Source organism: Sebastes umbrosus, chromosome 14 (assembly GCF_015220745.1).
Source record: "Sebastes umbrosus isolate fSebUmb1 chromosome 14, fSebUmb1.pri, whole genome shotgun sequence".
Classification (NCBI taxonomy): Eukaryota; Metazoa; Chordata; class Actinopteri; order Perciformes; family Sebastidae; genus Sebastes; species Sebastes umbrosus.
The window spans coordinates 28,765,265-28,793,191 of record NC_051282.1 but is presented as its reverse complement, the minus strand read 5'-3'; the positions used below and the strand labels follow the sequence as shown (position 1 = coordinate 28,793,191).

The 27,927-nt window shown below is 41.8% G+C and overlaps 1 protein-coding gene across 8 annotated transcripts; it reads right to left on the bottom strand.

The window, feature by feature from the left end:
• On the bottom strand, nt 1-27,882 carry LOC119501832 (TOM1-like protein 2). Of its 8 annotated transcripts, XM_037792473.1 has the most exons (17): nt 27,681-27,866; nt 19,195-19,279; nt 17,097-17,175; nt 15,394-15,543; nt 13,920-14,054; nt 13,659-13,838; nt 13,118-13,234; nt 11,772-11,905; nt 9,490-9,532; nt 8,981-8,989; nt 8,352-8,565; nt 7,914-8,028; nt 6,911-6,986; nt 6,035-6,109; nt 2,553-2,612; nt 1,417-1,453; nt 1-1,322 (listed from the first exon to the last, which is right to left on the bottom strand). In XM_037792473.1, the coding sequence occupies exons 1-17, from the start codon at nt 27,730-27,732 to the stop codon at nt 1,177-1,179; spliced, it is 1,707 nt and encodes a 568-aa protein (XP_037648401.1). In that variant the 5' UTR covers nt 27,733-27,866; the 3' UTR covers nt 1-1,176. The 8 variants fall into 8 exon arrangements, 7 of the variants coding, with proteins under 7 accessions (XP_037648401.1, XP_037648403.1, XP_037648402.1 ...); XM_037792475.1 differs by lacking the exon at nt 6,035-6,109 and having other exon boundaries at nt 27,681-27,859; XM_037792474.1 differs by lacking the exon at nt 8,981-8,989 and having other exon boundaries at nt 27,681-27,855.
• Nucleotides 27,883-27,927: the final 45 nt, after the last annotated feature.

The window sequence follows — 27,927 nt, the reverse complement described above, 5'->3', positions numbered from 1 at the left end:
ATATTCCTAAAAGTTGGACTGTCCATCGATCCACCTCTACGTGAACGAGCCCTGTAATCACACAGTTACAAAAGTTATGTGCAAAATGAAGTCAACCTAAAGACCATTTCCCATCCCCTAGAAAAATAGTAACCATCTTGTAAACACAAAGGACAAAATACAGATTTGTTTTTGTTTTTTTTGCTTCAAAGTGCACAGAGACATTAATAGAGCAGGGGAAGGAAAAACTGTTCATGATCCCTTTAACGCTTATAATAACACGCGATTATTGTTCGACAGGTAAAATTCAGTGCTAGTTGGTCATTTAAAGCCTCAATAATCTTTGGAATGGGTAAAAGTGTTTGTAATTGTTCTAGAGCAGCTAATTCGCTTTTCAGAGGAGTGAAAAGACTGATGGGTAATATTCCACGGGCACGTTCCTTCCCCTTTTAAAATACATCCTAACTTCTTCTAATCCCTTTGGTTAAAGGAACGCTTGCGTACACTCATCAAGAGTAGCTACGATTTAGCCATTATATATTCCTCGCTAGCAAAATCAGCCTGCTTAACATCAGTGTTTTGTCCGCATGGGTAATTGGGTTATAAAACCTGTTGCCATTCCGCACATATGTCAGTATTAAAATCATGACTACAACTCTAACTTCTGGAGAAAAAAAAAATAAAAAAAAGAATTGCATGGATCGACCATAACCACAGCGCTAGTACATAGTACAGAACAAACCATTAAAACAAGAAATGCATAAATTAGCAATTAGCTGACTGTAGTAAAACAACACAATGTAATCCTAATTGTATGCTCCCATATACTGACTCAATGCATGAACCTTTTGCCATGAATCTCGCAGTAATATACCACATTTTGAAACCACATCAGACAGGTTCCTTTGGTGGAGCGTTACAGATGAGATGCTGCGAGTAGTACATCCCACACTAACAGATTAATACATCCATATATACTGTAAGAAAACAACAGTTGTGCGCAGTAAACACGTCGGACCTCTGCATGTTAGAGCAACACTGTGGCGAGAGAATGACAAGGAGGTGGAGATCACTTGCTATAACCACGGCGAGTCGGCGAGGAAAATGGGAGCGGAGGGACTGTTTTGGGAGGAATCATTGAGGGCGAGGACCTTTAGACGCCCCCTAGAGAGAGATGGAGGTTCTCCGAGAACAAGTCTACAAGGCAAAGAGGGCGTCCTCCGTCCGCTCGGCCTTCTTGTGGGAGCCGGCGGGGGCTCGAGCCGGGTGAGCGGGGTTAGCTCCGGTGGGAGACGGCAGAGAGTCTGACACCTTTGCTCGCTCCTCCAGGAACTTGTCAAACTCTAAGAGAAACAGATAAAATTATGAAAAGGGTGAACATTAACAAAACTTCACACATGTTAGAGCGAGCGGAACAATCGTGATCAGAGTCTATACCTTCACTGGTCACCCCTTCCTCGGCAGCATCCCCTTTCTATTGAAAAGAAGAAACACGTCATAAGATAATGTACACAATCTGGCTTCGTTAATGGAGTTGTCTTTGTTACAAAAGACAGATATAAACCTTAGTCAGCAACACAATAGAGAGGAGAAGTCCCGCCCTTTCCGGTGGAAAACCATGGGGCCTTATTTCGGAAAAAATATCAACGGTAGTCAACGGAGAGAGACAAATATTTTTTTTGATCCCGTTTGAATCGCGTCATAAATCACACATATATTTGTGAATTTAAAATGTAATTTTGCAGGTCAAGAAAGTCGCAGTTTGTTGTAAAACTGTTGAATTATAAGACTGTGAAAATACGTAGTTAGAAAGACTACACACCCAAAAGTTGCGTAAGTGTTTCGTACCAGAATGTACTCACAAAGCAACAGGTCTCTCTCGTTCTTTTGCTTCCCGGCTGATAAAAAGACCAGGAGTCGCTGGATAAAACACACCGCTAAGGAGGCTCTCAGGAAGTGATGACATAAATTACTGCTCAGTGCGTCCAAAAAGATACCTACTACTGTTTATTCACACATATGCAATTTTGGACGAAGCCTTTTTGTCTTTGCCGTTGACTACATTGCATTTTTTTTTCCGAAATAAGGTCCCATAAGGTCCACCGGAAGAGGCGTGAATTCGTCTCTCTATAAGCTGATACACAAAAGCATCATACAAGTCAAATGCTTTTAAAGTTAACACAAACTCCATATCCGTACAAAGAAGGATCCGTCGGTCATGCAAACGTCCACACTTTTCGCAGGTGAAGACAAAGAGGAACCTTCCTGAGCCCAACTCCACAACCTCCACATGCACATGTTAAAGAAGCTCACACCGGCCAATTTAACTCGACTATCATTAGCACTATGTTAGCATAGCCTCACAGCAAACTGTTATAGGTCAGTCATTGGTGGAAATACATTAGATTATAGTGAATGGAAGGATGTGACGAGAAAGGAAACTAAAGTAAAATCCAGTGACGTGAGATGGATGGATGAAAAGTGCGATCAAAGAAAAACAAAACCGAGGGAAGAAGAGAGAGAGAAAGAAGAGGAGAAAAAAAAAGATATAAATCAAGGTAAAGAAATCTCACCACGTCAGCACAGAGCCACTCCTCTATGTCATCCATGACAGAGGACTGCGATACGGGGATCTATGGAGCAAAGCCATGGACAAACCGAGGGGCAGCACCAAAGCCACACAACAGAAAGACACCGACCCCGACAACAAAAAGAAAAATTGTAACACACACACAAACACAAAAATAGGAATCACCAAAGGCTCGGAGAGGAAGATGATTGAAATGAAAACAAATCAAAATGAGAAAATTTGCTTGAAAGACGCACTCAGCCCCTCTCAAGTCTGTGCTCTTATTGTTTTATCATCTCTTCGATGAGAGCGGGAGCTCCCAGGTTGTGTATTGTTCTCATTAGTTCTGTGGTGCTGACATGGCTTAACAGCTGCTGACTAATGTCACACAGCAGTGTTAATTATTCCACATCATTAGTTAATTAGCAAATCGCTTGAACGTGATTAAGAGATTGATTGGATGGGAAAAGCTGAAAGCACAGGGACCGTCGAGAGGCAGGGCAATCCCACGGCATACACATACGTGGAGCACGCACACACACACACGAACGCTGCATGGCGTGCAGTGACTGTGATGTGATGAAGCCACGTCAGGGCGGATGGTGCGTTTATGTGGCGTTTATGTCGACACCGAACGATCACAGTGAATCAGGAGTGCTAGGAGAGTGTGTTGCATTATAACGTCACTGAAAAAGGAAACTTTTACAGTGGCTCAAGAAACTATGACGGGGTATTAGGGCCGTCGTAGGTAAAAAATAAATAAATAAACTATCACTTTAATCTCAGAAAATATCTAAGTTTTTCTCTCGTAAAATTTGTGAGTTTTTTTCTTGCAAATTTATGACTTCATAATCTCAGAATATTCATGTTTTTATTTGCAAATTTATGACTTCATAATCTCAGAATATTCATGTTTTTATTTGCAAATTTATGACTTCATAATCTCAGAATATCCATGTTTTTATTTACAAATTTATGACTTTATAATCTCAGATAATATCCAAGTTTTTTTCTCGTAAATTTGTGAGTTTTTTTCTCGTAAATGTATCACTTTAATCTCAAAGAATATCCATGCTTTTTTCCTTGCAAATTTTTTTATTTTATAATCTCTGAGAATATCCAAGTTTTTAAAATTTTGTATTGCACTATTTTCCGAGTTTTTTTTCTTGTAAATTTACGACTTTATAATCTCGCAAATTTCTGAGATCTCAGAGAATATCTAAGAAGAATATATAAGACAATATATACGTTTCTTTCTTGTAAATTTGTGAGATTTTTTTCCGTAAATTTATCACTTTAATCTCAAAGAATATCCATGTTTTTTTTCTCGTAAATTTGTGAGTATTTCTCTTAAATTTATCATTTTAATCTCAGAGAATATCTAATTTTTTTTCTCGGAAAGTTGTGAATTTGTTTCTCGTAAATTTATGACTTCATAATCTCAGAGAATGTCCAAGTTTCTTTTTCGTAAATTTATCATATTAATCTCAGAAAATATCCAAGTTTTTTTCTCGTAAATTTGAGGTTTTTTTTCTAGTAGATGTATCACTTTAATCTCAGAGAATATCCATGTTTTTTTCTTGTAAAGTTATGACTTTAATCTCAGAAATTCTGAGTATTTTCTTTGTATATTGACGCCCTCCCCCGGCTCCGTAATGTACTTTTTATTTTTTTATACCAACAATGGCCCTAACATGTAGTCGTAAGAAACTGCAAGTCCATCCATGAGAAGTAACAATTGGGAAAACTACTTGCATGCTTTTTGTTTACAAAAGCAGAAAAGGCATCGAGTTCCCACACAATACTTCCACATCCTTTCACTGCATATGAAAGATATGAAGTCCACATTTGACGTCGACCTGATATCAAAGCTGAATAGAGAAAACAAAAACCCTTTTCCTGAGACCCTGTTACCGACTACAAAAACACTGGTGGGGTTTCCTCGCAGTTAACGCAGTGAAGGAGCATTTCAAGATAAAAGGCCGAGGCAGTGGGGCAGTGAAAGTCATTCACAGGGGAAAAATAAAACACATGCAGCTGTGTGACCAGGAGAGAAATAATGTAGAAAAGTGTGCAATAAGAAGTCTGTTCTTATCACGAATCACAGCATAATTCATCATATTCAAATATTCAGTAATAACATCAACTTAATTGTTAGTGTTAGAAATATTACAACTAGTTAGTTCATCTATTTCTGGTTAGTGTGAGACGTGAGGATGTTGTTGGTTACATTTAGTGATTTATCTAAGACAGTTAAGAGGACAATTGACAAATACTCTCCACTACACAGCAAAACGGATGATATGTTATCAGAACTTTAACAATGTCCATTGTTGTCGATTTAACCGTGCTGTGTAGCAGAAGTATTTGCACTTCCCTGCTGTTTTAGTGTGTGACTGTTAAAGAGATGAATCGACCTGATGGAAGTTCCTGGTAACAAGTCAGGCTAATTAAGATATCTATTAAGTGGAAAGCATCAGTAATGGGTATAGTGTTTAGTGCCTATGTCAATAGAGTGCAATGGAGGTGGGCAATATGGATAAAATCTGATATCATTATATCAATAATTTCATATCAGTGCAGCGATACATATTGATAAACTGGTTGTATCAATAAAATACATATAGAATGTCTGTTTTTGGTTAATCCAGTGAACTAAATACTAAATACTTAGGTTTTTATGTCATTCTGTAGCTTCTCAGTGGTGTTCCTCATGTATTCAGATCCCTACATTCAAATTTTGGTCGAAGGTTTTTAGGTTTTCGGTTTCAGCATGATGACGCTGCTACACCTTATGGTCAGTGTATTAACGTTACATACAGTAACTTAGATGGCGGTCTGCACGCTCCCAATTTGGAGAAGCAGACACAGGAGTACCGGTTAGGAAGCTAAGCGATGTACTGCTGTGTGGTGGACGCCACGTTAGTTTGGATCAGAAAGTCACACAATAACACAAACAAACTAACTGATTAAGGTTCTTCGAGGTAAAATTACTGCTTTTGTCGATGGAGTCTGGTGGCTTTGGAGAGCATAGATAACGGCTTCAGTTCCCCGTCAGAAAGGGCTGTCTGATGGCGAGGTAAAGCGGTGAAAATATTCTAAATATAGGGTACACTTAAACTGATATTGAGTTCTTTTAGTTGGCTAAAACACATTTTGCTGCAGGCCCCGTTCACAACAGTACATTGTTTTGCTCCCGTCTGTTCACCGTCATCTACTACAGGTAATACACCGACTATGGATAAGTACGTCATACAACCCCACTTTAAAACACCCAAACTATCCCTTCAAGGTATCATCATATTGCCCAACACCACTTGACATGGAGGTGGATGTTCTGAGGAGGAGGAGCAGTGAGATGAGGCTGAAAAATGAGAGCAGCTCATGAGGGTTACGGATGATGCCGCAGGAGGTTGAGAGCAGGGGGGGAGTGACGGTGGACATGAGGGAGGGGTTGGGAGGACACACTGAGGATGGAGTCCTCACCATTCCTTGGGTAATAAGCCAGCTGTCTATGGGCAGCTCCTGATCTGCTGGGTTATCATCCCCTTTAACCCTCAGCTGAATCAACAACAGAACAACACCTTACACAAGAGAAGAAAGGTAGCAGGCCCCCACCACAGCATAGCACACAGTGCAGAGAGAGAGACAGAGGAGAAGTCAAATATGCAAGAGACGGCCGTCATTTAAAAAGGGGGAGAAGAAGGAGAACGTAAGAAAACGGTGAAAGGTTCATTCCTTAAAGTGAAATGAAAATGAGGAAAATAAAAGGGGAAAAGGAGACTTTGAAGTAAAAACACTGTGCGAGGCTTAGGGCACCTGAGGTAACTAAAAAAAAAAAGCGTAATCGCCGACTCTGTGTGTGTTCGTCTGCATGTGTGTTTGTCTGCATGTGTGTATGGCAGGTCATGTTTCAGAATCGCATATGTATTTAGTGATAGCAAATATATTGCAATGTGTGCTCAGACAGGAAGAATGACAGTTTCTGTATAAACTGATTAGGTGGCGTTTTATTTAATTACACAGAAAACTGAAGTATGAAAGTACCGATGTGTGGACAGAACTCGATTAACACTTGCACAAGTACCACATTGCAAAGTATTTATTTTAGCTATTCAGTAATAGCAATAGTCAATACACAAAGCTACGCCCTTTTGTTTGATCAAAGTTCGAGTGTCACTGCAGACGGGACAAATGTCACTGTAGAACATACAGTGTCACATGCAGGGAGAGACCGTGGGCTGAGGACAGACTGGTACGGGAAAAAAGGCTCATCAGCCATGTAAATCACACAGCGTAGCCACACTGCATATACAGTATGGGTTGAAAGCTGTATCACACTACATGCATCAGTGTACTCACCCCTCCTGTGTTCTGTTGTCTCACATCCAAAGCCGAGGCCAGGCTACCCAGAGCCTGAGGGTCCTCGTACTTTACACTGTGCACCAAAACATAAAGAGCATAGTTAGGATAATGGAAAACTTAAAACAGTAACAATACCCAGCATTGCTCACCCATTTTGATTTTAATGTAATATATTTTATTTGAAAGAATATCTGGTCAAATGTCGACATTATGTGGGGTTTTTCTTTTTTTCTCACAATCAACTCATGAAATGGTACATCCACAAAATGTCCAATATATATTTGCAATTATTTTTTGTATTTTATACACCCAGTGGTACAAACAGAACAAGAGAACAAGAACAAAAAATAGATAAATAGATAAATAAAAAATAAAAAAATAAATGAATTAAATTCAATTTAATTTAATTTAAAATAAATAAAATAAATAAAATAAATAAAATAAATAAAATAAATAAAATAAATAAACAGAAGGTAAGATTTTTCAAGAACAGCAACAATAGGGTTTAATAAGAGTTTTCATATTATTGTTGGCCATATTGTTTTTTTAATGAGACAGCACAGAAAAGAAAGATAGTAAGAGGAATATGAAATAATAATAATGAAACCAAAGTCCAAACAAGCTTTTGCAATTTTGCAAAATTCATAAAGAACAAGAAAACGTCCATGGGGCGAAAGAACCAATTTCTCCAGAAAAAGTAGAGAAAAGTTCACTTAACACATTCTTCTCAACTGAGGAACTTGTCTCTCTCTTGCTCTTACTCTATCACTTTTATTCGCTCCACTTTCATGTGCAATCTACAGCTGACGGCAACAAGTTATCTGAAGAGAAAATACCAGATTAACTCCCAAACTCTGGAGGTATTCAAAAGACATTTTAGCAAATGCAGAAGGGAATAATTCACCTAAGAAGACGACGTAGTGAGGGCAGGTTAGGAGACATCAAAAAGAGAATGAGAGGATCTGAGCTGCCGCAGAAGCAAAATGTATTCTGGACTTACTTTTTGCGCTGATCAGCCAGAGAGCTGCTCCTGGTCTGGGCAAACATGTCAAAGTCATCCTGGTTGCGGCCTGGTAGAGAGGACAGCGTCCCACTCACGCTGTCCGAAGCTACGTCTGGAGAGGGACGGCGAGAGAGGACAGCAGGGAGGACGGAGAAAGCAGAGACGGAGGATTAGGAAGAAAGTTTCAGGACAGAACAGCAATATATCTCAGCTTTAACCAGAGTACTATAACATGCAGAGACTTTCTGGAGACCAGCAGGGGAGCTAGCACCGGGAGGGAAGAGTGTCTAGCAATGAGTTATGTTCCCATTAGTAGCCAGATTATGAGCCTTTTTTTACACTCTGCTGCTTCTCCAATGCCAGGTCTGCAGAGACTGGGGAGGAGGGATGCTACAGCTCTTTTTCTCCACACTGGAAAAAACATTTTGTTCTTACCAATACCAGCTAGTGCAGAGGTTAGCGAGGCTGTAACTGGAATATGGGCTGGGGAGGCAGTGGCCCCGGCGGTGGGGGTGGCGGTGGCGGTGGCAGGGGCAGGGGTGGCGGTGTTGACGTTGGCTTGAGGGCTGGAGCTGGTCCTGGGCGTGACCACAGCTGGGGAGCCCGGGCCCAGGTCTATCAGGTTGTCCTCCGTGGCCTCACTCAACATCTGAACGGGGACAGAGAGAGGAAAAGAGAGACGGCCTTCAACAATTAGGAAAGATGCAAACAACGTCAATATGTTTTTGTATACTACTAGTATAGTATGCGGTTTTCGAAATACAGCCTGAGTGAATACTTTCTACAATTCTACAGGATTTGACAATTCACACAATTTGAGACAACACTGAGGGTCAGTAGTTGTGGGTTGGAGGCTCAGGAACAATACTGAGGGTTGAATAAACAGTCGCACAAGACTTCAGATGTCTGAGACAGAAGGCAAGTAGGAGGGTAGGGAAGGACATACAGTTTCACACAGTGCTACTCTGATGGGTCTCTAAGCATTAGCTCCATATAGCAGACGTGTTAACATTCATCCCAAGCACATTGGCCGGGATCGAACCTGGCACCGGCATCATACTTGCCTCCATCAGCTGGCCGCGACACAAACAGACAGAGCACACAGAAAGATCAACAGCATGCAAACACAGACAGCTATGTGGGATGCAGCGAGAGATGCCCCAACGCTCTGGCCAATCACTGATACTGGCAAGTGTACACTCTAAATAGCAGATTGGGACTTGTTCTGCTGTGTTCTTCCAGTTTTCATGAAGCTAAAAAGATGCAATCCACTTGCATTAAATATTAATGCTGCAGTGGGAAGTGCATGCTATTATAAATAGTAATGATTAATTCAGATACTAAAATGGTAAAACAAGCACAACAAATCGCTGTGTGGACGGATTTGTTTGAAACATCCCTCACAGCATCCTTAATGTTGGACAAACTGCCACGGGCGATGCAGATGCAATAAAATGTAAAAAAAAGATTTTTTTCTGAAAACATGCAAACACAAAACAAGCGATCCTAAAAGAGAGTTTTGGCTGTTTGATTTCTGCTCTTTGAATGCAGAGTCTCTGTTGACGGTACTCACCCCGTTGTTCTGCGCGGCTCTACCCGACCTGTACCTCTCGTACCTGTGAGCAACACAAAAAAAACCTTTAAATGTTTTACCACACGCTTTGTGAGGTTCAAATGCTTTCACATCTCTCATCTTCAGAAACCCTCATGAAAGAGACGTTTTACCGGTTTGAAGCCGCGGAACGTTTAAAAGGGAACGAGGCTTCATACGAGCTCTGTAACTTAGTGGTGTTTGAACTGTGTTCAATCTGTGTTAAGCTTATGTTTTCTCAAAAATGAAATTTTTTTTCCATTGGCAAACGTGTGTATAATCACAGCTGGAGCCTCCTGTTTAAAATCATGTTGTCAAGAGAGTGCTTTGCTCATAAACGCTAACAAGACTGAGGAACTCAATGTCAAGAATAGGGGGTGGGCAACCAATGTGTCAGCCAATCACAATTGAGGGCCAAGCTGTAGAGAGGGTAGATAGTAGGGATGCACCGATACCACTTTTTTCAGACCGAGTACAAGTAGTACCGATAGCGAGTACCGATACGAGTACTTCTCTGTGCCAAAAGACCCTCGTTAAGACCGGCTCTAAGTCGGCTTGGAAAGGCTCGTGGCGCAGGTGCTTCCCGGGGCCGTGGCCAAAGTGTCACCGGGCGGACTGTCCTTAGTGCGCCCCAGCCGCGCTGTGCCCCCAAGGCGGGGCTCGGCCCACGTAAAAGCGATGTCTGCAACCCATCCGACCAGTCTAACGCACGCGCAAGTCAGAGGGTGCGATCAGAACCCCGTGGCGCGATGAAGGTGAGGGCTGGCGCACGCCGGCTGAGGTGGGATCCTAGCCCCGCAGGGTCGGGCGCACCACCGGCCCGTCTCGCCCGCACCGTCGAGGAAGTGGAGCGTGTGCGATAGGACCCAAAAGATTGTGACGAGAGATTAACGTCACGCTGCCGTAAAGTGGCATCGGTGCCGTTGTATCAGAGCCGTTTTGCGAGTACATGAGCATAGTATCGGACCCGATACCCGATACCGGTATCGGTATCGGTGCATCCCTAGTAGGTAGTTTTAAATATTTAGGAATGATTTTAGATACCAACCTAAGTTTTTATTTACTACATTTTTAAGAAGGCAATGCAAAGATTGTTTCTTTTAAGAACATTAAATAGCTTTGATGTGAGGAAAGAGGTTCTGAGGATGGTTTACATCAGCCTTGTGGAAAGTATTCTTTTTTTCCTACAACATCACATGCTGGTATGGAAATTTGGGGGCTAGAAGCAAAAGCAAGCTCACAAAAATAGTTAACACTGCCAGCAAGATTATAGGGAACCCCCAGAGACAGCTGGTGGAGCTGTATAATACACAAACCAGGAGGAAAGCAACATTAATAGTTCAGGACTCTTTACATCCTGTTTAATGAATTTGAAAAACTCCCCTCGGGACAACGATACAGGCTCTGTCATTTTACTTAACAAATGATTTTACTAGATATTAGAGACGGTGGCTGTTTCTTTTATGATGTCTATTTAAGATATGTATTACCTTATTTTGAATATTTTAGCACTCTCATCCCAACCGTTTTGCCCACTTCAGGCAATTACTGGTATTTATCATTGTATTTATTATTATTAATTTTGGTAAAGGAAGCATTTAAGTGTATATATGTCTGTGAAGTGGGCGTGTCTGTGAAGCTAAAGACAAATTTCCACCCAAGTGGACAATAAAGATGTCTATTCTATCCTGGATTGAGACACAGTTTGGTTAAACCAACAAGCTCTAACGAGCAACAGTTATTTAATATCCATTAAACATGTTGGACCAAGTCTTGAACTTACACATCGGGCTGGCAAAAATATCTAGCTCTGTTGGACAGGTAAAAAAAAATGTATATTATCAAGGATAATTTAAATAGAGGCGTGCTCTGTCCCCCACGTGGGAGTATGAAGACAGCGTCGTTCAGCTCCGCTCTGATTGGCCAACTTGAGAGCAGATTGACTCTCAACCATGCGGATCACAATCACCTGTGGGTGATGAATGTGTTTGTGTCTATGTATTGCTTGCTCTACTTTATGATGGTGATTTGGTAATGCATGACGAAGATCTGTGTCAGATCGAATCAAACTTGCCGGGAGCTTTTAATACATTGTGCAGATCTTTAGTTTGATTCTAAAATAGGAACCCCAGAAATATTGGCGGTTGCCCCCAGAGGCGAAATCGTCGTTAGACCGACAGCCGATGGGTTCAGACATTGTGTCAGCCCTCGTTGGTTGCGAGAAAAATAAATAAAGTCTGACTGAGTGTTTGATTGAATCGTACCTCTCATATCGGAGGAAAATGTTGTTGAGGTCGTCGTTGACGTGTAGCAGCTCCTCGGTCACTTCCTCGTTGGAGACGCGAGAGATCAGCTCGACCACTCTCTGCTGCATTGCCCTGCATGTTCTGTTCAGCTCCTTGATAGATTGGCACATCAACAGATTGATCAATAGATAAATCAATAGATAGAAAGTGACACAAACGGAGAGAGAGAGAAAGAGTGAAATGCTCATGAATGTTTTTTCTTTAGCAGCAGGAAAAAGAAAGAAAGAAAGAAAAGTCAGAAAGGGTACTCCATAACCATCACAACTGGCATCTTAGCACGGGGCCAGATTCTTACAGCTGACACAAATACCTGAGTGGATTTAGCCTGAGAAGATTAAACTCTGCGTGAGTTTCTATACCAATGGTTTATTGCCAATTCAAGGAATTTTACCACAGCCAACTGGCGGTTGATAAATTGTGGGCGAGTTGAGTGTTTCCTCTGAAAACTGAAGGCACTACTCCCCCTGGTGGCTGCAGATAATTACAACACTTTGCAGCTGACATGCCATGTTAGAAAGCATCTTTTACAGTTTGTGAGAATTCTTACAGTAAAAGAGTTTACATGAGCCTATATTCATTTTAGAGCTGTCAATCGATTACAGTATTTAATCTTGATTAATCGCATGATTGTCCATAGTTGATCTCGATTAATCATAAATTAATCGCACGTATTTTATCTGTTCAAAATGTACCTTAAAGGGAATAAGTATTTAATACTCTTATCAACATGGGAGTGGGCAAATATGCTGCTTTATGCAAATGTATGTATATATTTATTATTGGAAATCAATTAACGACACAAAACAATGACAAATATTGTTCAGAAACCCTCACAGGTACTGCATTCAGCATAAACATATGCTCAAATCATAACATGGCAAACTGCAGCCCAACAGGCAACAACAGCTGTCAGTGTGTCCGTGTGCTGACTTGACTGTGACTTGCCCGTAGCTGCATGTGATTATCATAAAGTGGGCATGTAAAGGGGAGACTCGTGGGTACCCAGAGAACCCATTTTCATCCACATATCTTGTGGTCAGAGGTCAAACGACCCCTTTGAAAATGGTCATGCCAGTTTTTCCCCACAAAATTTAGGGTAAGTTTGGAGTGTTATTTAGCCATCTTCTTGAGCCCGCTACACCCTATAAATCACAAGTTACGTTAATGCGTTAAAGAAATTAGTGACGTTAAAATGTATTTGAGTTAACGTGTTATCATGTTAACTTTGACAGCCCTAGTATAACGTAATGTCAGGCCGATCACTTGCTAAAATAGACCTCATAATGTAGTGATGTGCCTCTAACCTGAAGCAGCTCGAGGTCAGAGGCGTCTTCCTGCCCGGGGACCATCTCTGTTAGCATCTCTGACATGACTTTGGTGTTTCCTCTTACTACGTCCAGCTCACTGCGCAGCCGGGCGATCTGAAAGGACATAAAGGTCAAAGGTCATTTAGACACACTAGTGCAGTGCCCATCCGTAACGGACCGATTGCTTGGCCCCCCCAGAAGTGCTTTTAAAGAAACACGGTATGGTTGAAATTGACTGGATGAGCGGTTCTTGAGATATGCGAAGGACACACATAAATACAGGCTGACAGACAGAGATTCCTCGCTTTATAATTCGGTTGAGGGATTATTCAGTATCAGCAGATGTTCTCGAAGGCAGTCGACTGAGTTGACGTCTCGCTAAAATCTTGTAATCTGCTTTAATCTATTCTATGCACTTCACAACTTGATTGCTAAACTGTGGATAAATCTGCTTCATTGACAGACTGTGGAAACAAACGAAGTTTCACTTTGCGAGCAACAAATTGAATTTCAATGGTCAAAGGTTGCTGCCCCTCACCTGTTCAGGCGTTGCTGTGATGGGGCTGGGCACGATGGGGGCCTGTGTGGTCAGGGCAGGAGTGAAGGTCGGTGTCCGGGCTGGGGTCGGAGTCGGGGTCGGGGAAGGTTTAGGAGTCCCGACGGCAGGCGAGGCAGGGGCTAGGTACTTGAGCATGGCTGGGTCCACCTCTGGTACACCCTAGAAGAAAAAAAAACACCCTCAGGACACTGCTGTGTGACTATACATATGTGTGTTGTATGTGTATTTCTGTATTCTCACCCTCCCTGGGGTGTGGATGGGAGACAACGCATCCAGGTCTGCCATCGGGAACTCAATGCCTTTCCTCTTCAGCTCCTCGTAAATGTGGACCACACCTGTCAGATCGGGGCTACTCCTGAAGGCATCAGCCCAGGCCTGCCACGAGCACACAAAGACATTTTGACGTACAATCAACATAAATAGTCATTTTACATCACGGTATCAGTACAAAGCGTTTTTCATCCTGCCCTGTGTGCAAATCCTTGAAGTGTAACTTCAGTATTTTTCAACTTGGACCCTATTTACCCATGTATTATGTATCTAAGTGACTAATGGGGACAGCAATTTCTGAAACTGGTCCAGTATTGAGGGACAACGCTGTAACGAGCTGCAAGGGGAAGTGAGCAGCGTCACGGTAACATTACGTTCACTAAAAGTGTTTGTTTTTGCCGCAGACAGGCTCAGATTGTTATTATAAGTGTCTGACAACATTATGGAAAGGACCCCTCAGAGAAAATGTTTTTCTTTACCTTTTCGATCTGGTCTGTTTGTTATTGTGTCAAAGTACCGCTCAAGGAGAAGTCTGGTTGTGAAATCTGAATATCAGTATACTCTGGCTCAAATAAATACGAGCGGGCCGTCGAATTCAAAGACCTCGTCCACATTGTTGATCTAAATATTCAACCATGACATTGAAAATCTTTTAGATAACATTAAGCTACGCTTTCTATACTCCAACACAACAAACTCTCACGTTTCCACCATGGATGTATTCCACTATTGTCTTCCGTTGTCCGGCAACACGTCACCTCTCTCCATAATGTGAGACACTTCTAATAACAATCAGAGCCTTTCAGGGGCAAAAACAAGCACTTCCAGTGGACGTTAATGACAATGCCAGCTTGCCCCGATAGCACCATATTGTAGCCTGTGAGCAGCAGCCGTCTACAGCGCTCTCCCTCAATACTGGACCAATTTCAGAAGTTGTTGTCCCTATTAGTCAGTTAGACACAAAAACATAAGAAAACAGGGAGTTACCTTTTAATAAATAAAGAAAAAATGAATGGTCAAGGAAAGTTAATGGTTGGGAACTCTCCCAGACACACACTCTCTGATGTGGTCAATAGACCGAGCAAAGGACAGAAAGACGGCGTCTAAAAGAGGAGTCTCCTTCAACAAATCCCTATAAATAATCAGAGGACGGAGGAACGAGAGACGGAGAACACCACCTGCTGGCCGAGGTGACCTCAGGTAACAGGATAGCAACGGAGTGTGTTGTGGTGCAACACCTGGTGAAGTGGAACATGCGGTGCCCACCTGGCTTCCCAGAGAACACCACTGACCTACTTCATGCCATTTACGAAGCTGACTGTTACCATTTAACAACATGATTTCATGATGTCGTGCATCACACAGTTTTGCAGTGAAAGTGTGGTGTATTTGTGAGAGTATTCAGTAAAAATGGAAAATAAATAACACAAAAATGCCCCGATACCTGTATGAGCGCCAGCACTTTGTCTTGTACGATGGTTGGAGGATTGGTTTTGGGGGAGATGATTTTGACCAACACACCGTCGATGAAATCTCTGTTGGCAACCTGGACGTGAAACCTGTGACCGCAGTTCTTCACACATGTCTCCAACACCTGCAGAGAGAGAGAGAGAGAGATAGAGAGAGAGTTGATGAAACACAGACAGAAGCATGGCAGATAAAAAATAAGAACTGAGAGGCAGCTGAGACTTCTCAGTTAGGATGCTTTCATCACACAGAGGGGTTTTTAACTAGCACAGCTACCAAAGACGTGGGTGGATATGAACACAGCTCAAAATCCCATGGCTGCTATAAACAAAACAAAAGATGAGCAAGTCAGACAAAGAAATACACCGTGGCCAGGAGGAGATGCCGTGGAATAAAATGACAATACACAAGATGGTTCGATTAAAACAAACTCATGGTTTGGGTTGGTGTGAAAGCTGTCAATCGCACCCTGGTGTGGATCAAACAACCGAACCAAGACCGCCTGAAAACGGGGGCCTCAGTTTGCTTCCAAGCGGACTCTGGTGCGATTTATTGCTTGCATATATGGGATTTTAGCCTGATTTCAAAAGCAAAACTACTGATAAACCCATCTGCTGATCGTGAAATCTGTTCAGGAAGTGATCTGTATTTAAGGCCATGTTTATAATCATGTCAACGCTGGTATTTTTACTTTATTAATAGGTCAAAGGCCTTATGCTCGTGTCTGAAATTAACTTCTTTCACTTTTCAAGTATTTCTTTTTGTCTGCCACTTTTGAAATCTATGCGCTAAATGAAGAAATAACATTTAAGATCTGATGTCATTCAATGTTTGATATATATTTTACATAAAAAACTTGATATACATGGTAAATTACAGTGTTCGAATTACACCGTAGCTTTCAGGGGAGCCCTACTTTCGGGGAGTTGGGAGGGTACTGTACACAGTACTGTACTGCACTTTGTTATTGTCATCTATAGGGGTTATTTGCTTAAAAACACAGGTAAATTTCTCTCCGCTGTGGCTCTGGTCACAAAAAAACTGAAACATGATGCAGCATGCGTATGCTGTTGGGTCATTGTGCATACGTAACTGTCTGATAGCAACGATAAGAGGAATCGATAGTCACGGAGGCATGAGATGCCAAGGAATCAGAAAACTAGGAATAGATTCTCTATTCCCATCACTAGCGTTTCCCTGTCCGCCAAAGTGTCGGATGTCCTGACGATTTTACCCGCCACTGCCAACAATTTACCCGCATTTGGCGGATGCTAATGTCAGACCTTGCCTGTATCTGTGCGTTCGCACTATGTGTTTGCACCAGTCATCTGGGAGCGTGCAAAGAGTCTTTCGTACAGTCCTGTCTCTACCATAATAAAATATACACATGAGAAGCGTTAAAGTGCTGCATAAACTTCTGTCATTCACCAGAATTAGATTTCCCCTCGTGGGTCCTGATAATGCAGGATGACAGTCAGAGAGTTACCTGTCAGTGTGAATAACGTCATGTTTACTCCTCTGGTTCGTTTGTAAAAAGTCAGTGTGAACAGGAACCCGACCAGAACTAAAATACAATACAATGTATGATTTATTTCCCCCCTTTGGGACCAGATGAACCAAACTGCTGGTGTGAAAGCACCCTTACAATAAATGAAAAAGCTAAAAGTAAAACCTCCTCACCGTTAGCCCCAGCATCACTTCTCTGTAGTTCTTGTTGCCACCGAGTCTCTTCTTCAGTGCCCGCATTGCATCTTTTGGCCTGGGGGGAAACAGCAGCTGGATGAAGCTCCCCAGCTGAGAGTAGGCACAACATCTTTGACTTTGTTGGAATAAATTATTTTCCGCGCCACAATAACAGATGCCAGTCAGTCTGTCAGTGTAGCTGTTTGACTAAGACAGAGAAGTGCCGTCACACCATCTGTTTCCCTTTTTTTATTTCAGTTTTTTTTCTCCTAAGGCATGATCATGTCCATGTGTGAAGACTTCAGGTCTCATACTGCCCGTCTCTTCACCGCAGATGAGACGTAATAAGCTTTCATGAACTCCTTCATCAGGAGCTACGGCACATTTATTATGAGTGAGGGAGCTGAAATAGACAGAAATGGATGAAGGTGGGTGCATAATGTCTGATAGTTTCCTCGAGCAGCACTCTGTATGTCTGTGTGTGTGATTCAGTGTTTTTTTTGGTTTTGGATGGAGCATCTGTTTTGTTATATCTCGTTTCAGCACCCAGCAGCATGTGTTAAGACACCATATGTTCACACAAAATAAAGTGATTTTCTGTTGCGGAATTTCCTGAACCTCCAGTCTAACTCTGGAGCGAACCAGACATCGTCTGACTCGCTGTAAAACATCTTGAAAACAAGAAGTTCTGTGTTCGCTGAAGCCGAACTCCCCCTCTATGTGTGTGTGGTTGTGTGTGTTTGTTGCAAGCCAAGACAATGAGTATGTGTAGGCATGAAGAATGTGAAAGGCAGGAAAAAAGAGTAAGTGCTGAGGGGAAAATGGAAAGAGACATATTGCAATATTATTCCTGAAATAAAAAATTATAAAATAGAAGTGCAAAAAAAATTGTGAATGCTGGAGAAGGCTTTTTGTTGAAAGGAACAGTGTGTAACATTTCGGGGGATCTATTGACAGAAATGTAATATCATATTCATAACTATGTTTTCATTAGTGTATAATCACCTGAAACTAAGAATCGTGTTTTTGTTAGCTTAAAAGTAGCCGTTTATATCTACATAGGGAGCGGGTCCTCTTCATGGAGTCCGTCAAATCGCACCGCCATGTTTCTACAGTAGAACAGAACGGACAAACCAAACTTTGTTAACTTTTCGTGCTTGGGCCGGAGTCGATAATGTTTTTCGCCGTCGACAACGCCACTCTCTCTCTCTTGCTTCAGAACTCACGTTTCACGTTCCACACACACTCTCAGCACTGAATCTACTCCAAATGATCTACACTACTCTTACAATAACTGGTTCCAAAGAGAGCCATTTTCAGATTGCAACCAACTGAGTACCCCTCCGCTCACTCCTCCCTTTCCAAGATTGCGGTATACGTGAGCCACCGAGTGCAAAACCGTGGTAACGCCGTTCGCCTCGCTCAGAGGCCATCCTTACCATAATAACACTACATTAGAAGCAACGGTAGTCAGACGGCGGCTGGCGGTACCACGGTTTTTGCACTCTGCAGCTCACGTTACCACAGTTTCACAAGCGTGTCGGAGAACTACGGTGGCCTTCAGGTAACTTAAAAACGTATAAGTCCCTCTCTAGAACCAGTGTTTGGTTTGTCCGTTCTGGGCGACTTGAGAAACATGGCGTACTCCGTGGAGAGGACCCGCTCCCTATGTAGATATGAAGGACTCATTCTAAGCTAACGAAAACACAACGATTCTTAGTTTCAGGTGATTATACACTAATGAAAACATAGTTATGAATATTATATTCCATTTCTGCTAAAAGATCCCCTGAAATGTTACACACTGGGGCTTTAAATTATTTTGAACACTGCCAAACCAATGGGAGCAAAGGAAATCAGGTAATATATAGTTTTTTTTTGGTGTATATTATATCTCTACATTGTGTCTTATAAAGACAGTTTTAATGCAGGACACATGCATTAATTTATTCAGTCAGTGACACCTAGAGAAAACAAAAGGCTTTCTGTGGTGTGGTGTATATTGGTGAAGCACAGTGTAGTCAGTGTATTATTGGCTTGAGTCATTCAGTCAGCCAGTGTAACGAAAACAATGAAAGTTGTGGGAGCAGCTCACCCCTCGTCTGTCTCGTTTATGATATCGCAGATCTCCATGTTGAGGGTCCAGTCCTCGTTCTGTAGGCCTCCATCTGTGGCCCTCTCTGGAGGAAAACACAAAATTAAATCAGAATATTTAGATTTATATAATGTTATTTCTTTAAAAAAATTGTGCCCCTACATTTTTGTTTCATGTAGGGGTAACGTATTTTACTGTACACAAGAATAACACACAAATTAAGAAAGCATCACTTTGTATTTAATACCAACCAGTGGAGAGAAACACACGTTAGCCTGCAGATAGTTTAGTTTTATCTGAGTAATAATGATTAATAAGTCTTGGCTACTCGTCAACCCAAACCCGAGGGGGGCTGGCACTGAAGTAAAGTAAATTTCAGTTTTAATACTGATCCGCTGTTTGCAACCTGCCGGCTGTCTCACTAGTCACTAACCCATGTTGCTGCATTTTAGTCAGGCTTGGCTGTTGCCTGTGCTTAAGTCGATGCACACTAATTAAAGCCACCCACAGTTTACATAACATCGAAAGGAAAACGGTTGTGTAAGCAAGTCAGCATGTGGTGACAGACTTCAGTGATCCATGTCTTTTTTTATTCAGCCAAAATGATTTTTGAAATGATTCATTTTGTTTCTACACTTTAAAAGCCCCAATAAACTTGGCTTCAAATCATATGTATTTCTCTGTAACACTATATCGCATTTCTAGAAAATATTTATATGTATATCTAAATAAGCAACAATTAAAGTTAATTTTAAAAAGCATCTCTACATATCATTTATTAAGGCCCTGACACACCAAGCCGACAGTTGGCCGTTGGACAGTTTGGGGTTGGTGAGCGTCTGTCTGTCTAGTTTTTTCAGTGTGTCCCGCATCGTGTTGGAGGTTTTTCGGACGATTCAGTGTGTTGAATCGGTGGCGGCGCCCGGCGGTGAGAGAAATCACTCTGATTGGCTGTTCTGCTTAAACGAATCAGTGCACGAGAAGAGAAACGGACGTGAGGAAAGCAAGTCAACGAGTAAGGTCAAGAAGAAAAACACAGAAGGCTCTTATCTGATCATTCCAACACACGGACATTTTCACAGCGACATGGCCTGTTTCCCTTTTTGAATGACGAATTCAAACTACCGCCGCCTGCTGGTGTGGAGAGTTATTTCATCTCACAGAGGCACAGAACGTACGTGCTAACTGGCCGTCGGCTGTCGTCTTTGCGGTGTGTTCGAGTGCAACTTTTTGGCCAAGACAAAGGCAACGTGAGGCGACTCAACAGACGGCGACTCAACGGGCGGCGACTCAACGGGTGGCAACTCAACGGGCGGCCTTCGTCACCGCTAGTTCTTTGACGTCGGGTTGGTGTATCCCCAGTTTTAATAACAGATTTGATTGATAAACAACCCACTAGGATCAGGAGACACATCAGTGTCCAAGTCTCCCAAGAAACTTTCATGACCTGTTGCTCCGATGCCTCCAACTCTAGTAAATGAACTAACAAACAGTCAGAAAGAGGGAGCCTACATCTCAGAGAAAAGTGAAGCTGGTTGTGGGTGTGAAGCTGCTGTGTACTTAGTCATAACAGCTGAAAAACAGACACCACAGAGGCTTTCAAACTCCACCCTAACAGCATTTTGGGTGCAGCCAGGAAATAATGTGATCCAGACTATGATGAACTAGCATTGCAGTCATCACTCTGTCTCCTCCTTCCTCTCCCGTCCCCCCCCGAATCCATCCATCATGTCATTGAAAGCTGATATCTGTCAGGATCACACAGTCATCTGGGGTGAATTTCACAGTGGAACAGAAAAAAGGTTTTCTACCAGAGTGAGCTGTGACCGAGTTCCTGTGACTGACAGTCAATAGATTCTCATTAGACGATTCCTGAGTGTGGACAGGAGGAGCTTCTCTCCCTGACGCCCAGAGGCCCTGAGCAGGCTGTCATGCCCAGGCCACGAGCCTCTCGCTGGGCCGTGTTGCCTTCCTTTTGGGAGGCTCCACGTTGGACAAGCCTGACAGCCATGACTTATTCATGCTCTACCTCCTATCTCTAATCAACTTGTCACAGACTGGGCAAGCACCGAGAGACAGGCATCTTTTTTTTAGCAAACTCTTGAATCCCACCTACAAAGACACTAAAAATAGAGAGAATGAAAGTGAATTTCAACATCATGCAGATGCAGGCGACATTACTGTCTTTCAGAGGCTCCAGCAGGTTTAGTTTTAGGGCTATAGTGAAGCTACAGATATCATATGAAACTAGAAAACCTAACGAATCCATTGGTACCATGTCATGCTACCATGTTGGGAAGAAGGCTAAATAACGCTGCAAAGTTGGGTTAAATTTTAGCGAGGAAAAACTGTCATGGCCATTTTCAAAGGGATCCCTTGACCTCTGACCTCAAGATAAAGTGAATGAAAATGGGTTCTATGGGTACCCACGAGTCTCCCCTTCACAGACATGCCCACTTTATGATAATCACATGCAGTTTTGGGCAAAAACCATGCAGTTTTATGTATGCTGTATAAATGTATTATTTTCGCCTATTCTTTTCTGAAACGTGAACTCACTGTATAAAATGACCGGTGGTGACCTCTAGGATAATCACAGCCTCATGAAACTTTACAGCCACAAACTACAGACCTAGAGCATTCAGAGGATGGATGGCTTTCCTAGCTAGATTGACAATAAGGGGGTTTCTGAGCAGTTTTACACAACAGAAGTGCTCGCCATCCAATCGCCAAAAAAGGCAATTCTTGCAGAACTCTCCAAAATGTCTTTTTCTATGGTGTTCCTCACGGTCTTGGTGTCTTAATGTGGTATTTTGGAGGGATTATTGATAATTTTTATCAATTCTCGAGTGGTAAAAAAAAAAAGGTTAAATTTAGCACCAAATCTGTGTAACAAATGGTATCAAGCCAAAAATTGCACAAATTTATGAGACATAATAGAGTATTGGGATGACCATCATATACCTCGATCATAATGTTCTAAACCCTTATACAATTAATTTTATTCAGGTTCCCTGCTTTCAGATGATGTACAATACTTCTATGTGACATCTACTGCTGACCTGCTATCTCCCCTTAAAGATCCCCTGTACCCCTCTAAAAAAGACAAAAACGGGTATATTGTGGGTCTCAGAGGGTTAAGCAGCTACTGCCACTGGGACATCCCGTGTAATCTCCTCATGTGGATTGTCTGGTCAAGACAGGGCAGAACACGGGGTGGCAGGGGAAGGAAAAGAGAAAATAAATCTGAACTCTCCATGTGAAATGAGCTGAAACGACACCGAACAATCAGAGCCTCGCTAATGAAGTTAAATGCCCGCTGAGTGCATTCACTCGTGGTGTTGTGTAAATCCCCCCCCAGTCCTGGGAATGGACACCACACCAGTGAAGCCAGTCGATCACGTGGCTTTAAACGGTGGCAGGCCGTGCCATCCGCTGCCAACAAAGGCAGCCCCATCTCTCCACGTTTTTGTCCTTTTAAGACTCTTCCTTTCTCTACTCATTTTCCACGTCTTTGTCTTTTGTCTTTATTGTATTTCCACGCTTTTTCCTCCTCTACGTACCTCAGCAAGAGCAGAAGTTTGACAACCGCTGCTGTATTATTAGGGCTATTCAGTCAATTAAAATATTTAAACGCGATAAATCGCAAATTAGAGAAGGGGGCGGGATGGGATGGGAGGGGAGGCGGAAGTTATTCAAACGTACTTTGGCACTTTACTGCAGCCGTACGGGTTGATAAAGTGTGTCTAGAGACAATAAATCTACAACATGCTGTAAATTTCTACCACAACTCTCTAGTGAACAAAGCTCTCGTTGGCCACAGGTTCCTTGATGATAAGCTCTTTCTATTTCATGTCATTTTCTGACTATCTGATCCACAGCGGTCCCTGAACCACTCGTCTCAGAGCCGCCTGCACATAGTGACCGATGTTATGTGTCCAGCTCGGAGGACGGCTCGTTTTGATTAAAATGAGGTTGCAGCTCATTTTCTACCTCACTACGGTTAGAAAGAGCCGTCGTTTTGTGTTTTAACGTTTCGCTTATGAGTTATTGATCCATGAAGTTTGAATCTGTGAATATCTTTCCAACTTTACCAAACTATCAAAGTTATAAAAAAAGCTTCTGCTGACACTGTTCAGATGCTTTGTTTGGCCGATATCCAATGGGAAGCCTTGATGAGCAACGTCATGACAACAACTCTGACTAGTCATAATGAGGTTTGACATATCTGTAACTGTTGTTTAGGATAGTCAGAACTGAATTACAGATATCTCTAACTGCTGTTTTGACTAGTCAGAATGACGTTATAGATATCTTGAATACAATTTCTGACTAGTCATAATGTAATTGTGGATATCTCTAATGTTAAGTCCGGATAGTCAAGCTTAGCTATTAAATGTTAAAATGGCTTGCCATAGAAATCTATGCATGAACTACTGCATTATTTACCAAATACCACTCACTTATAACTGACAGACTGCAATGCTTTAGCTCTCTGTGCTAATGGCCTCTGACCTCTATGTTTACCTTTAGGAAGGAGAAGCACCGTGGTGGAAAAAAGTGGGCAAAGTGCTTTGAACATGAAGCTGCAGCATGAGGAAGAGAAAAGAAAATTCATTCACCACCTCTAACCCCTCCACCGCCTTCTCAGTCACTTAGGAAATTAAAAAGGCTCTATAAAGTTCCTCACAATGCATCCCTCAGCATCTGTGCTGTTGATCTCTCTCTCATTGTTTTCAGGTAAGCTGATCCTTGGCCCTGCTGCTGTGGTGTACAGTACCACCGCCAGACAGACAGACGGACGGCTGTACAACTCAGCAAAGTGCAGCAACTCAACCGGAGAGATCGGGCTGGAGATACAGCCGTCTCTGTGAAGTGAGGAAATCCAAGATGTGCTGCATACAGCCCACGGCGTGACCTAGAAGGACCTCTGTAGAGACACAATGTGAGACGATGCTCACTGTTGGTAGCTGAGGGCCCGTCTCGGATGACACCGTGGCACAAAGCAGCTGACCAGTGGGTGGTGGGCAACACTCACCCAGGCCAGAGGACAATTCAAAAGCCCTCTGGGCCCAATAGACGTCCATCCTCCACCCTGTTTCTATCCAGTGCATGAAGGCAGGGGTTCTCTAACTTTTTTGGGCCAGGATCTCCTTATATTGGAGAAAATTTTACAAGGACCACCTCTTAATCGTACCACGGATTAAGCAAATGCTTACAACCATTTGTACTCTTAGATGCCATGGAAACTATTTATATTCTAAAACTTTTCAACCTAAATACTAGGGATGTAAATCACAAGTTCCATACGATACAATATTATATTGATTATTTGGGCAACAATACGATATTTGCTGATATCTCAAAGTCTGATACGATACGATTTTGATTCGATTTAATTCAGGGGCCTATGATCAATGAGACGACATCATTTAACACAACCAGTTACATTTATATAAACTCACAAAAAACAACTAAAATATGATTTGACAATTTTATTACTGGGCTCTTCCAGACATTTAAAATAAAATATTCTTTTTAATAAAAAGAATATTAATAGGGCCCAAAGCTAACATGGGTGGGAGTAATAGACCCAATATGCTAGTTTTATTGGCAAACATGGTCCCCATCTGTAGAAATGCATTTTTTAATGACACAGCACAATTTTATAATTTATAGTAAAATATTTTGCCAACCCTGTGACAGAGTGTCTCAGACTTTACTTTGAGAATCACTGCACTGAGGAGCTTGATTAAAGCATTACGTGGTTATATCTACTTTCTATCACTAGGAAGTAAGAAACAGATTACATGAGAAAGTCTGACATCAACACAGACGGGCCCTTGTTTATAAAAGAGCAGTACTCAGGGAAGAAAATATGTAATGAACAAATGCTCCTGCATTTACTGAAAGGTAAACACAAATCAACGCTGTGACAAATGAATGTTTGGTCCACATCTGTTTTGCAGGAATTCCACTAAATGTTAATAAAACAGGAAGCTGCAAACACCATAACTGTTTAGAAATACAGAGGGTAAATGCTATTGGATTCAAGTCAAAGCAGGAACTTATCTAACAGAACCAAAGATGGTGTATAAAAAGGAACAGAAAAGTAATGATGTTGTTATTGAGGTGGGTGATATTCAGGCAATCTAGAGTGGATATTTTGACTTGCCATTGCAGGGTAAACAAACACAGGCGAACTTAAAGCTGCAGTGGGTAGAAATGGAGTAAATATGATTAAAAATGTATTTTTATTAAACGGTCACTATATCCTGACAGTATGAGACAGGTGATCTGAAAAAAATCGGTGTCCTCCGATGCTCCTAATGGCATCTGCAGGATTTTGCATACCGTAGGAAAACAACCAATCAGAGCCGAGCTGTAGCCTTGCCGTCTCTGAGCAGCTGTCAATCACTAACGAACTCTGACCAAACGGTCAAACTAGGCAGCGCTGATCAAATATGAATCAGTATATTCTGTTACTGTAATGCCTATTTCTTTCCTCAAATGTTTTCAGAAACATCTTGTAGTGTACTGTTTAGCTGGAAAATGAGAAAGTTTGTAACCCGGCATCTGTTGAGGAAATACCAAGCACCGCCCACCAGCCGGAGCACAGCCAATAGGAACGCTCTCTCTCTCTCTGAAATGACCTGTGATTGGTCAAAGTCTCCGATCACGGGCTAGATGTTTTAAAGCCTGAAAACAGAGCCATGAGGAGGTGCAGACATCTAGTTTTCTCTCACAGCACTTAAGTTAAATAATGCTGAAAGGCTATTATGTAATTTTTGCCAAATGATGCCAAAGAATTGTTGCCAAGGAAAGCTTTAATAATATTAATTATAGTCCCTTTGTATTAGTGAGCCATTCCAGTTAGCCTGCATTCACCATACCAGGGCACTGGCACACCTAAATGGAACAGGGCCATAATTAATATTATTTATTACACCTGTGTTGTTTAGCCTGCAATGACATGTCAAAATGGCTGCTATGAAAAAGGCCTGATAGGAAACAAAGCAAAAGAAAAGTACTTCATTTTTATATTATCAGACAAACTAGATCTCACAGATAATCTATTCTCATCATTAGTGTCATGATAAAGGCACAGCAAAGCCTTCTGGGTCAGAGGTTGTTTATCTCTGAGCAGTTTAGCAAAGATGCAAATAGAGATGCAACCACACCAAAGGGATGTGGTAGGTAGGTATAGGTCACATGTCTCCTCTCATCCTCTGCAGGATGAATAAGCACCCCAAACACTGACAGATTTTAAGCATAAATGACCAAGGCTGACTAAGCAGTGTGGTCCAACTATTGTTCAGGAACTGAAGGAAATACTCTGCAAGCCACTTTAAAGGCCATGTCACTCCACGGCCTCTCATTTAATTTCCATTATCAGATAGATCAAATAGATCTCACAGGAAATCTATTCTCATCATTAGTGTCATGATTTAAAGGCACTAAAGCTTTTTGGGTCAGAGGTTGTTTTTCTCTGATCAATTTTGCAAAGATGGAAATAGAGATGCAACCACACCAAAGGGATGTGGTTGTTTGGTATAGGCCACATGTCTCCTCTCATCCTCTGCAGGATGAATAACACTAACACTTTATAGACTGCACATATGTACATATTACATTTATTTATTGACGGACTGTACACACTATGTTCACCCATTCACTCTGTATCTTTTATATCTCTATTATTGTTTTTATAATTTTTGTATACCTTTGCCTCTACTGTGTTTCACTCTGTTTGCTGATGTTGCTGCTTTCAGAATCAGAATCAGAATCAGAATGGTGTTTATTGCCAGGTGTAAAAGGTATACACTAGGAAATTGCTTTGGTTTTGATGGTGCAAGTAAGCAGTATAATAACAAAAGAATAGATAAAAACGTTAGAATGATAATAATAATAATAATAATTTAAATTCTACCAATATACAATATAAAAAATAAGCTATAAACAAAAATAAACATGATATAAACACACATTTGACACCTGAATTTCTGTTCTCTGTTTGCTGATGTTGCTGCTTTGACACCTGAATTTCCCTCCTGGGATTAATAAAGGTTCATCTTATCTCATCTTATCTTATAAGCACCACAAAACACTGAGTTTTAAAGATGTTAAACATAAATGACCCAGGCTGACTAAGCAGTGTGGTGCCAACTATTGTTCAGGAACTAAAGGAAATACTGAACTTGGCCACTTTAAAAGCCATGTCACTCCACTGCCTCTCATTTAATTCCCATAAAACCTGCATTATATTGTCTACACACACATGTAGAGTGATTTAGTTGTAAACACAGCAGACTCAGGTAGCTGGGTTAGCATTAGGCTAACATTAGCTCATCCCAAGTGGATGACGTTTGATGCTATGCTGCTTGCTAGATTGCTTATTTTCGTACCGTAAACCACCAAAGATGTTCAAATTATATATGTTGGAGGAAGTATGAGATCTCTAGTGAATAATTTAAAGGTTAACGTACCTATACATTGACCCACAGGAGTGCTGTACGGATTCCCGAGTAAGAACTCCATTTTGACAACAAACAGTCCGCTCTGGGAATGACAGAGGCTGAGGCCGAGAGGCGGGACCACTAAGCCCCGCCCACCGAGGAATCCTATTGGTCCACAAAACAAAAGACGCTATCCGGTTGGATGAAATCACTGTCAGTCATATTTAGCGGCTGAAGCTACGTTCAAGAACCGTTTTTATACATGTTAAATGTACTT